The sequence below is a fragment of the Diuraphis noxia genome, unplaced genomic scaffold, assembly GCF_037042655.1.
Source record: "Diuraphis noxia isolate RWA-SAM2 unplaced genomic scaffold, SU_Dnox_SAM2 contig0001, whole genome shotgun sequence".
Lineage (NCBI taxonomy): Eukaryota > Metazoa > Arthropoda > Insecta > Hemiptera > Aphididae > Diuraphis > Diuraphis noxia.
Window position 1 is genome coordinate 24,661,004 of NW_028301711.1, and position 13,628 is coordinate 24,674,631.

At 27.0% G+C, this 13,628-nt stretch overlaps 1 protein-coding gene across 1 annotated transcript; it reads right to left on the bottom strand.

The window, feature by feature from the left end:
* Positions 1-1,009: 1,009 nt before the first annotated feature.
* On the bottom strand, positions 1,010-13,175 carry LOC107164279 (U3 small nucleolar RNA-associated protein 6 homolog). Its single transcript, XM_089217654.1, has 10 exons — positions 12,887-13,175; positions 12,690-12,816; positions 11,792-11,944; positions 7,499-7,866; positions 7,306-7,443; positions 7,024-7,246; positions 6,733-6,963; positions 1,677-1,959; positions 1,443-1,593; positions 1,010-1,353 (listed from the first exon to the last, which is right to left on the bottom strand). The coding sequence occupies exons 1-10, from the start codon at positions 12,979-12,981 to the stop codon at positions 1,314-1,316; spliced, it is 1,809 nt and encodes a 602-aa protein (XP_089073780.1). The 5' UTR covers positions 12,982-13,175; the 3' UTR covers positions 1,010-1,313.
* Between the last annotated feature and the right edge of the window lie 453 nt (positions 13,176-13,628).

Genomic DNA, 13,628 nt, shown 5'->3' on the forward strand with positions numbered 1-13,628 from the left:
AAGAACTGTGTGATTAATAAACGGCATGTACATTGTGCAACAATAGTACGAGACTATTGTTCTCTCTCAAGCACGCCCTGTCACTGTAACAATAAATAAGTAAAGTATATTATATAATTATAAAAAAACAAAATGTAAAGCATTACCTACGCTGAATCCATCATGTATGCCATCAAGACTTATTGTTATTGCTTTCCAGAGATACTATTACAAAATCGTTCTAATCGTCAAAATGGTATTTATGAATTTTAGTAGGTACTTAGGTATATTGTTAATCTACCACAAAAACATATTTTACTATGTACTTTATATAACTAATCTAGTTTTATAATTTAAACTTTACATAATACATAATACAAAATAAAGTATACTATGAAGTAGATACAATAATAGGTACCTATCGTATAAATATATAAATAATAAACTACCAAACAAATAATGAAATTAAAGAAATTAAAGAAAATTATAAATTATAATATTTTTATCATACACCCGAATAATAATAATTAATAATATAAATGGAAGAAAATGGTATAGTAAAAAGGAAAATGATTTTTTTTTTATCAGTCATTTTCCGATTTATGAATTCCAAGACTTGACATTAGTTGGAATAAAAAACAGTAGCACTCCAAAATATAAAATGAGCTTAAAACATCTACATAATATTTTATTTTATTTTCAATGTTGTAACACCTAAATTCAATACATTAATAATGGAAATTATTTTAGGACATATTTGTATTTCCTTATAAATTTGATTTTAAGTTTGGTAAAATAAAAATGGTATATAATCATAGTATTATAATCAATAAATGATTTTTGGTCTTAGAATAAAATATAAAGTTATAATACATTATTTTCATTATTTTTATTAAGTTCTCAAATTAATTGCAAATAATATTTGTATTAATGAGACAAGTTGAAAAATGGAAAAGAGTGAGTACCCGTACTTTAAGGTAGTGTTTAAAATTAAGTTATAAACATGGTCTTACAAAAGATTTTAAGAAGTTTGTGAGCTAGTTTTAATAACACAGGTAGGTATTTCAAAATGTATTCGAATCACACCTTTTGATCTGCATAACCAATATAAACAATACAAAATTATATAACCCACCCATCGCAAAAAAAGTTAATTCAAATAAATTGTTTTTGTGTTATTAACATGAAAAATAATATACTTAATAATTTGGTACCAATGGACAATAATTTCTCAGTAGATAACACTTATTGTTTATTTCCTACTACACAGCTATAAGGTATTATATTTAAAAGTTGAAATGGAAAGTTTAGTTAGGTAGATAGATGATATTAGTTCATTCGTCATCATCTTCGATGTTTATTACTTCTTGTTGTCTAAAAATGGTTTAATTAATTTTATAGGTAATTAACAAATAAAAAAATGAAAGAAACAACGTAATAATCAATAATATCATGATACTAACTTATGTTGTTCGTCGAGTTCGTGTTTAATCTTCGTTAATTCTTCCTTTAAACTTGGATTTTCTAAAAGATTTACTCCTGCTTCAAAAATCACATCTACTAATGAACGGAGACCGTACGTATACTCAAATTTTATGCAATCGCTCCATAACTCTATAAAGATTAATTTAAAACATTTATTTATTTTATATCTTTATGTATTTATTATTATAAAGTTATTATAAAAAATGTCTTACCAACGTCCATGTGTCCAAATAAATTGCATGCTTCACTGTATAATTTTCTCATGTACTTAATATGTTTGCTTCCTTTAGAAATTATGCTCAATGTTTCAAGTTGTAACATTCTTTTATACAATTCATGAGATTTCGGCTCTAGATTTTTTAAGACGTTGAAAATTTTACGCCCACTTGCTATATCATATGTCAGAACGCGCCATTCTAAATATTCAGGCCGAAATCTTAAATTAATTACTTCATTAACCACAACTATCGAGGACTCTTTGTAAAATTCTTCGACCTAAAAGTAAAAAAAAAGGTTATAAGAATTTTACACAACTACTTCAATCTAATACTGGATGAAACATTTAAAAATTCTAATAATTTAGTGTAGAAAAATCTTTTATTTAAAAGGACAGTTTAGAATAAATTATAAATTATTTTCTATATTATGTATAAAATAATAGGTAGAAAAGGTACATACTTGTAATTTTTAAATTTAGACAAAACATGAGCATTCTTATAATATAACTGTAGAAGATATTGATTAAATAATAATTTATAAAAATTTATATTAGGTACTATAAATATATATAACTATATATTATATATTATTATATTACTAATATATGTATTATTATTAATTTACATATTACAGTATTACCTATATATAATACATTTTATACAACTTAAAATTTTATTAATACTTTCAATATTTAGAACAGATAGTACCTAGGTAAATATTAAACTTTTTGGTTTGATTTAAAAGAGAAAGATACAATTCTGGTCGTAAAAGAAATCAACTTTTTTTTAATTTGGTCGAAAAGTGAACCGACCAAAAAGTGGAGGGATGATTTAAGTCGAAAATGGTCATGTCTCTAGACCAGATACATATACCATATAGGCGGTTGGCTTAATACAACAAATTATTAATCCCAATAATTTAGTCTGATTATAACCAGTGGCGCAACTAGACTAACTGCCCCCTAGTGTCACTTTTAACTAAGGGGCCATAATTAAAATTATTTATGCTTATTATTGTGAACAAAATTTGGTCGATAAAATGATAAATTGCCAAAAGGAAAAAATTAGGTAGTGTATTTAATGATATAACTTATACTTGTACAATATTGTAAGTTGTAACAACTGTTTCTAATCAGTTTACTGAAATGGAAGTGGTAATTACTATTCATTATCAATACCACATATTAAAATTAAGTTAATAGATTTATTAAAAGTTTTACCAACCAAATAACAACATAAATCATAATACTCTTATAAAAATTATAACTTTTAAGACTACACTAGTCATTTATATACTATAAATTTTAATATTTTATATATTTAGAGTAATATAATGAAAACTATGTTGTTAAAAGTATTTTAAATTTATTTTCACTTAAGAAAAATGTATTTGAATTAACACTGAAACCAAACATATTTTAATTTCACTTAACAATGGCTAGGTATATAAGCAGTGGTGTAGTGTAGGGTACACGCGGGTACACCGCGGCGTATACTCACCTCCCAATTTTAGATTAATGCGTCATGCGTGTACCTTTAACGAAATTCGCGGGTACACTGACCATGAAGGCATGAACCATACGTATTAACGTTACCCAATTATACCTAGGCAATAAAATGTATTTAGGAAATATTATTGGATAGTATAATAATATATTAAATTTTGATATTCAATAACAAAAAAAAGATAAGCGTCGTAAATTGTTTACTATTGTCATAGAACAATATAGAAGCGAATCTCGATCAGTTGATTTGAGTTTACGTTTACCCATGATTTAAAGATACCTATCTATAATATGCTCGGGCCGCAATTTACATAAAAAATTAAAAATGGGCCGCAATTTACAGCGACCCCTTAGATCCTTGTTTACCCGTATTCAAAAAATGAGGTTAAAATATATCAATCATAATTTATGAGGTTCTATTGTATATTATATAGACAAATAGATGTTGGATTGCACAAGTACCGAATAATGGTGGGGTGACTGGGGGGGGGGGGGGGGGGGCGTAGGCCCCAAATTTTTTTTTACAATGATTAAGGCGTTTACCCATGATTTTTTTAGGACTACATCACTGTATATAAGCATTCACAAAAAAGATGCAAAATAAATGCAATAATTTCACTGTACTAGTCATTATATATAAATTATAAATAGGTATATAATTAATATTAATGATCAAAATGTCATGATTTTTATATTTATAATGAAACTTATTATCAAATATGGAAATAGATTATTTTATTTAGGCTTGGGCCCAGGGGCCCCTGCAGTCCCCCTGGTAGTTGCGCCACTGATTATAACTCGTGTAAAAGTTATTATAAGAAAACATTTTTAAATGTAAGTATTATAATATTTTAATACATTTTATGATTTTAAATTCTGAGAGAACGATAAAACTCATTGTGATGAAAAAGACATTTTATCTAATAGGAAAAATCGTAGTATAAGGAATATCAAATTATTTCTTACACTATTGAGAAAATGTTAAATGTTTAACATGTTTAAGATGTGGTTTTACTCACGTACGTTTGACCAGCCACCCACCCCACCACTAAGGCTAGTCGCTGACTGGCAATTTTCAGTTGCGCAATAGTTTAATTGCATGGGTGACTTCCACAGTGATATGTGACAATCAGCTCACATGCAACTAATCAGTTTGACCAACTAATTAGTTTGTGTTTTGCCACAAATCGTTCGATTGCGTGATTACTATCGCGCAACTGAAAATTGACAGTCAGCGACTAGCCTAACGAAAACCTATAAACAATCTATATACAGATACTTGGTATATACAGATACTTGGCATGTAATTCGCACGAATTCGCACGCCTAGTTTGAAAATTCGCAAAATTTCCACGACCTTCCTTCCCATTGAAAAACAAAAAATTCACGGAGGGGGGGGGGGGTATCGACACGTCTCGACAGCCCCTCCCTCCGGTGGTCTAAATAAGCATTTTCGGAATTTTTCTTCTGCAGACATTTAGCGCGTAATTCGCACGTAAACGCATTCCTAGTTTGAAAATTCGCACGGGTACATTCATTTATAAAACTATTCAGTCTTGTAAAGTATTAGAATATAAGTATTTGAATATTTGTAATAAAATTCTTGTTAAAGTATTCTTTAAATATTCTGAATACCTACTTCTTAAAAGTATTTTTAACAAAATTTAAATACCATAAGTTTTAATTTGACATAGTAAGTAAGGAATTACAAATTTTAATAATGTTTTTAATAATATTGAGAAATACTTATTACAATTAGGTACCTATGTATGTTGATAATTCATTAAAAAAAAAAATTAACAAAGTTTTATTTTATTTTTAATCATTCTTGATTCATTTTTATTTTTTATTGTATTAGTTAAGCACTATTAAGATTTGTTTTACTAAATCAAGATTATAATGTTAAGTTAAGAAAAAAATTTTATTACAAAAGTGTGTATAACCCAAAAAAAGTCTAGTGGAATAAAAGATCTATAAAAAAAAAAACGTTAGTAAACACCTATAGTTAATAAAAAATAATCTATTTTTAATAAACGATCTATATTAAAATAAAAAAATCTTGATTGAATTAAACAAATCTAAATAGAAATAAGAATTCGTCTGAATTACGTACTAAATATCTGTATAGATTGTTTATCGATTTTCGTTGGGTGGGGGGGGGGGGCTGTTCAAACGTACGTGTTTCACTCCATGGCTGACCATGGATGCATCATAATAGTAACCTGTCGTACAGGCAACTACAATCTGTACCTATTATACAGAAAAGCGATTGACTAGTTTTTAATTAAGAAGTAGGTGCTTATGAAAATTGAATTTATATAATAATATACCTTTTATTTGAGATGTAATTCGAATATACCTACAAAAAAATTTGGAACACAACATACGGTATCTTTAAAAACAGAAACTGGAAATATAATTCTGATTGAACTTTGGCTATAAGATGCAACTACTATGCAGCCCAAAAATCTCACAACATATTTATGTCTTCATAAAAAAAACTCCGTCAAACTTCAATGTTTTAAATACGTCGGATAAAAAATCTGTTTTATTTAATTTTAATCGGCTGGTCAAAAAAGTATTGAAAAATATGTTTTTCTTAATTATTAAATAAACAGTAATATTAGTATAACAAAATCGATAGAATTTCTTATTAAAATAAAGAAATAGAGGCAATTTCTGAACATAATATTTTTGAAATTTTTTCTTCTCATCAATATTACTTAATGTTTTTATTAAAGTATATCTACAAGTACTTCAAATTAATAGTAATATAAATATATTTAATTTACATAGGTATAAAATGGGCGTCACCCGCTTGCAGACCAAAGTAAACTTTTTACCTTTTCACCTAACCTCCCGATTGCAGCCCGTACATAGCAAGTATAAGAAATACTATTTTCAGTAATAAAAATTAAATAAATATCTCGATTTAGTCCAATACATATTTCGACATAAATATAACTATCGTATTCACAATTTCCAGTCTATTAAAGATAAGTTAGTCCATTCGAAATTCAATTCACTATTTTATATATCCAATCCAAGGATCTATAGTTTATTTTTTGGATAACTGAAAGCAATGCCAAACAGATGATAAAATAATAATGCAATCTAATGTTCATACTCCTTAAAAAACAAAAAAAAAGTTAGTAAAAAAAACTACAAACTTCAAACTACAAAATTAAAAAACTTGGAAATATCTAATTTTGATTTTGTAAAAATAGTGAGTTTTAAGAACCTGCCTCTATCACTATAACCATTTATTATTTTATTGACATAATAAATTAATTGTATTTCATATATATATATTTTTTTTTGTAAATAATTTATTATTTGACTATTTTTATATTATTTTACTAGGTAAGAACATTACGCCTTATAGTATTTAAAATATTAACCAGATACTTTTTTTATTAATTATAAGCTATTTTGTGAACCAATGTTTGTTTGGACGCAATCAGGATACAAGGATACTTATATTTGGGATAAAATACAACTACCTGTATTCGGGCCGCAATCGAGAAACTCCGTATAAAACATACCTTTTCCCTCTCACTGCATAAGGCATATAACTCCACTGATATCCATAAAGGCAATGATTTGTCTTTAATTATTTCAACACATTCAGTCAAAACATCCATTGCATTTCTAAACATATCACGGCCAAGATAATATTGAACCAACTTTAACCACATCTCAGCATTGTCGGATGAAATTGTTAGTCCTTTCCTCAATATCGCTACTGTAGCGGCTTTGTTATTACGACGTTCTGCCTAAATAAATAAATAAATATGTTATTTTAATAGATATATAAGATTAAACTAACGCCTTACCCAAAAAGTAAAATGTCTGGGCTGTTTCATGGTATTAATGGAAAATGCTTTATCAAACGTTACATCAATTATTTTATTTACAAATACATTATTGTCTTTATAGTCTTGATCAAGTGAACTATATATATCTATGATAGTATCCAAAAATAAATCCCATAAATTTTGTTGGTTTTCAGGAGGTAAACCATCAGTTAATGCCTCATTATAGGTATTAATACAGTTCCTAAAACTAAATATTTTAGTACCAAATAATTAAATTTTAATAATAAATTATATTCTAACCTTATAGAAATATTTAGTTTTATGTTCTCCAATTTGTGTAAACTTTCTGTGTCGTAGTTGTAAACAAAACCCTTTAAATGAATTTTAGCTAATTTTTGCCACATAAGCTCATTTTTTCTGTATTGATTAACCATATCCCTATACAGTTGATTATTACATACTGATCAGTTTTAAGTTAATAATTTGTCTATACCTGATAACTATACACTGTAATTGTGTCATTTTTATGTGATTATCTAAAGTTATGTCCACTAAATCAAAATGTAGATTTATGTCATCTTTGAAATGCTGAATGATACAGTTATATTTATTTAAAGCGGTTTGAAGAGAAGAGCCTCCTGTTTGGTTTAAATGCTTAACTTCTATCCAAAAATCTTCAATATACAATTTTTTGAAATCTTCATGAAATTTCATTCCATTAGAAATGTATCGCCTGGCAGATTCTACGTCATTACAATCATTAAAAGCATGTTGTGCACCAGTTATGTATATCTCAGGATCACTATGAGATGAATCCATTATACCATCCAATACAATTTTGTAGTTTGTAGTTAATTTTTGCTGAAATAATAAATATTTTAACCAGTATACTTCTCATTATATAATTTCATAACTTAATTGTATAGGAAAGTAAACTAATCTAATACTTTTTTAAAAAAACTTAATAAATATCTAAAAATATAAGTACAGCAACAATTTGATAGCTATTTCATAATTATTTATTGTATTTATTTATTTTTAAGAGGGGGGCGGTCTTATAAACTTGAAAATTCTTTTAAGGCCTAATAGAGCCTAATATAGATAATATACATATATTGTAATACAATGGCGCCACTTATTTTTATTAATGATCTCCCTCTTATTTTACATAGTTCAGTGAACATTTTGATGTTTGCTGATGATGTTAAAATTTACAGTCAAATCAAATACCAAAATTTGTTGCAATCTACTTTAAATAAATTTGTGTTATGAAGTAAAAGAAACTGTCTATCCTTAAACTATGATGAATGTAAAATTATAACTTTTTCATGCTGTAAAAGTCCTATTTTTCATAAATTTTTTATTGAAATCATTAACTATCCTCTTGAAAGATGTTCTTCTATTATAGATTTAGATATTTGTTTTGAATTTGATCTATCTTTCAGAATAAATCATAAAATTATCATAATTAAGACGTATAAAATGTTGAATTTTATTACTAGAAATACTAAGGACTTAAGAAATTGTATAATTTTAAAAATTCGTATTCTTCTCTATTTAGATCAAACCTAGAATTTGGCTCTTTAATTTGGTCCGATAATTATTCAGCTTACTTAAATGAGCTTAATAATATTCTGAAAAGAGTTGGCTTTATTACTCATTGTACAATCCCCAGAGACTCTTTCCTTTTGGTTCAAGACTCTATGTATATTGACTCTCTTAATATCAGGTTTGATTTAATAGATTTAATGTTTGTCTATCGTATATTATATAATGATTTAAACTGCCTAACCTAACCCACACGAAATTCTGATTTTTTCCATATACCTACCTAATTTTAATACAAATATTGGGAAAAATTCATTTTTTTCAAGAGCCATTTTTAACGCCAATAGAATCTTTACAGTCTAAGATTTTTTCTTTTTGTCTCGTCAAGTATTTAAAACTAAATTTTTGTTATTTTTAAAACACAGTGCCCAATTATTTATTTTTTTCAGTTTTGTTTAATAGATTAAAATTTTGTTTTTGTATTTCTCGTTATTTTTATTATTATCACTTGTCTATTAGTTTTCATATTATTGTGCCAATTCATAAATAATGTTTTTCCTCTTTTGGTAAAGGGCTTTGGTCCGTTGATTTTATATAAATATATTATATATATTCCAGGGAATCGATCGCAAGGAAACTTAATCTTTCAACTACTGAATCATTTGACTTAATTTGAGCATTATAGTTCCTATAAATGACTCATTCCTACTCATAACTCAAAAACAACTATATAATGAACAAAATTATACTTTATTTTTAGTAAAAAAAAAGTTCCCACGCGGAGTCGTACATTTGTGGCTTAAGCATGTGCGTACACAAAATTGTACGTATTCAATCAGAATGTTTATACATAATATGGACTTTTTATATTCCCTTGCTGTAATGAACACCTTAAAAACAAACCACTTACAACTCTTTTAAATTAAACTAGAGTCAAATATTTGTGACTTAAAAATTATTTATTTTATTTTCAAACATAAATTAGTCAATACTTAAGGGGCCTCATAAATGAGTATTTTCTTTGTGAAAAACTACTTTTTCTAATTTCAACGATACGTATCAACATTTATCACGAATTTCATTTTGAAAAAATATTCGGATTCTCCATAATATGTAGAAGAGATCGATCTGGCCACATTTAAAATTTTGTAATTTAGATTGCAATAAACGCTGTTGAAATTTTCGAAATGTTGAAAAATTTCAAATTTAAATATTTAATCAACTAAATAAAATTATAAAAATGTGCCTCGTACATGTTTTGGAGTATAAGAATATTTTGTCAGGATGCAAATTGAGGTAGTCGTTTCGACGTATTATTGGATTTAGAATTGTCTGTTTGTATAAAAAAGACAGAATTTTATCGCGATCACAAAATTAATATCTGACATTGCATTTGTGCGAGTGCGTGCAAAATTGCCCGTATCTCTACGTAAGTATCAAAATATATATTACCGCCGTGTCGCGCCGTTGCATTCCTAGGAAATATCAAATACCGCATCTATTTTGTAATTTGAAAATAATACCTAATAGTAAATGCATATATTTAGATTTAATTATATCTTAATGTTTCTTAGATATATGGGTATGATAGATATAATAATTGTTTTTCTATATTATTATCCGCTGCAATTGAATGTTAGCATTATCATTCTACAGACGACAAACATCCTTCAAGTTTAGTTTTTTTTAGACAACATTATTTAATTATTGTTTTAAAATGAGTCCAAGATTTGCTGCAAAATCAAAAATTCCTCCATCAAAAAGAAACAAACAGAGGATTTATAAATTCAATTAGAAACTCAATACAACTCGTAACTGTTCCTGCCGCCACTGTCATTCGTATGTGTGAAACGGTCCTGGTCTCTCGGCAAACAGAGCATATACTCTATAGCTCTTTTGTCTACTTGTCATTATACAAATGATACCATTAGTCTATATGTTAGTTAGTAATATAATATAAAGACATCAACATACGAGACGTTTCCAAATGATAAGTGCATGATTTTATTTTAATTATTCACACGGAAAAGGTGTGTTAAAAATTTTATGATACCTAAAATATTATTTTATTACCATTAATAAACGGGACTTATTCCAAGAAGATACCGCGCGATCGACGTCTAATTATGTTCGGTTGGTTGGTGAGTGGTAAGTGAAATATTGTACTATGCGGGTTACTACTAATAATTATTATTTACGACTAATACAACGACAAGGCTGATTACCGAATGTATAAGAAGTTGCCTATAAAATGTTCCTTTGAATCCAGTAGTATGGAGGCCCCTTAATAATACGCCTAGAAGGTCTTTTCTCACAATTTTCCTCAACAGATTAAATCCACTCATAATAATAACTATTATTATTATCTCCGTAATTTAGTTAATATTTTATAAATGATATACTAATAAATAATATAATTAGGATAAATATATGAATCCCACTTACGTAATTATAAGTCATATTCATAAAAATATAAAAACAAAATTATTTAAATAAAGAAACTATGGTGATTTCTCATTTCACCGACATCCAGTTCATCAATAATTATAATAAGTTATTTCAATAAAATTAATAAAACTATTTATTTGTATACATACAAAATATCTGATGTAATAAACATTAATATAATGTAATATTATATTATATTGTGATATGTACATAGGTAACTAAGTTTAAATATTGTTCAATATTTCACAACCAATATAATAGGTAATATTAATATAATACCACCGCATTTCAAGCATTTATACTTTATAATAATATTATTCGTTATCTCCACGTTTTTAGTCTATTCTGTAAATTCCAACTATAATTTATCGTTATAAGTAAGTCCAGATTTTTTCCTACTTAATTTTAACTCATAACATAACGATGAAAAAAATTAAATTAATAACATATATATCTGACCCTTATTATAGTACAAAATGCTTAAGTTCACGTTAAATTAGGTTATTTGATTTGTATGTTTTTTAAATTGTATTGCTGGGTATGTCAAGAACTTGTATAAAATCATTGTTGTCGACGATTTAGGTATTTTTTCAAAAACCATTAATAACTGTTTTTATGTTCAATAAATCTGTCGCAAACTGGGCATAAACCATAAATATATAAGATTAAATTAGAAAAAAATATCTTAAGTAATAAATTTCTATTAATTCAATAGTATAATAAAATATACACTGTACAAACTACAAAATTAATTAATAAGCGTTAAAATACACAATTTAATTTTACTTACATTTTTCAAACAAAATTGAATATATTTTGAAACCAAATTTACATCAAATTTGAACGTCTTAAAAATTAAAATGTACATATCGTGTATCCGATTGGATAAAATAGTTTTAATTTCTGATTTGAAATTCTTAATGTCAGGTTCTTTCATTATTTGCTACACATAAAAAAAAATAAAGATCTTATGTTATTTTAATTGGGAGTATCTTCTATACCAAAGATTCTGAAACTGTAGTACGCGTACTCTTAAGTGGTACTCGACATTTTCTAAGAGGAACGCTAAGTTTTAAAGTGTAGGTATGTTAATCATTAAGTTTTGTATACGTATTTTAGTTTAGTAATTATAAGAAGGAGTACCCAAAAAAAATGTATCGATAAAAAGGGGTACGGTGTTCATAAAAGTTTGAGAATCTCTGTTCTATACTATACACCAATTAAAGCTCCGACGTTCAAATATTACATATTACATATTACATATTTTAAATATTTATTTTACTTGTTTGTAAGTAAATATATTACCTATGTTTTATTTGTCTGAAAATTGATAAAATATCAATAATCAAATTTTGAATACATGGAACACAAATTTATGCAGCATTATTCACCTAATCGCTGTAATCGTCTTTTGTTACTAGACTTTTATTTTTTAAGCATATTTCAGTAAGTATTTTAACTAATGTGTTCAACAGGTAAAAGAAAAACTTATCCTTTTTTGAGTATTCTATTTTCAAATTAATCGTTGGTGAAAATATATATTAGTATATAGAAGAATATATAGAAGAATAATATATAGAATAGTATATGAGTACAAACGAACAATAATGATACCTACTCTATTTCAATTTATACACACTTTACATAATAAATAATAATTATAGTGGACCTCTGTAATGCGAGCTTACTTCAATTTTTTGTTTACAACTATTTAGTATAATCGATTCAAGTGTTATTTGCATCAATAATTCCTCTTTTGTTGTTTTTCCGCTCAAAATGTTCTCGTTAAATGATTTACGGTTGTTGGTGAATTCACTGCGAGACAACAAACAATTATAATTACACCTAAAATATTGTATATAATACAAAATTTAACGTAGCTTACGTAAATTCTTCAGCAGTCATTATTTCGTAGGTGGTTATAAAATATTTTTCCTCATCTATTTGTTCCCGTGATATAGCTCCAGAACCACCAGCCATTGTAAATTTATACAATTTTCAAGTTTAAAATGAAATGCACGTCTATGACGTAAAATTTACGAGAGACTGGAAAAGTTCTTTGAAAACATCGATCGACAAAAAATTATTAGCAAAAGGAGAAACACAACACTTGACGCGAGTGTTTCGAAATGCCGACTGACGAAGTGACGAAGCTGGTAGAAGACCGGCCTAGTGACCAGGTCGGCCCGATGAGAAGGTAAATTCAGGGTGTCCATTTGCTGTCGATCGAAAAAACCCATGGAAGAGAAAATCGACGTGTACAGCAATATTTTGACCGTGTTATCATACACAGAATTCTAAACATTACGAGCGTATGTTATCAATTTTTATGAAATGACTGATAAGGATGTTCTATAATCCATAGGCAAGTATATATTTTTAATGAGCGTTCATTTGTACGAACCTAGCTTTTAAAAAGACTTTATTTAGATAGAGTCTATTCAGATTAACAAGGGCCATAAGCTTGATCAACGCGATCCGATGAAATTGAGGAAATTTAACATTATATCATGCAGTCAATTAGGTAGGTACTATAACGTCTATAACAGTGTTCGTAGATAATTTTTAGTATAAGATAAGTTTAAATATTACCATGTTGTCAATGCTCCAAATAATAAAAATTGTAA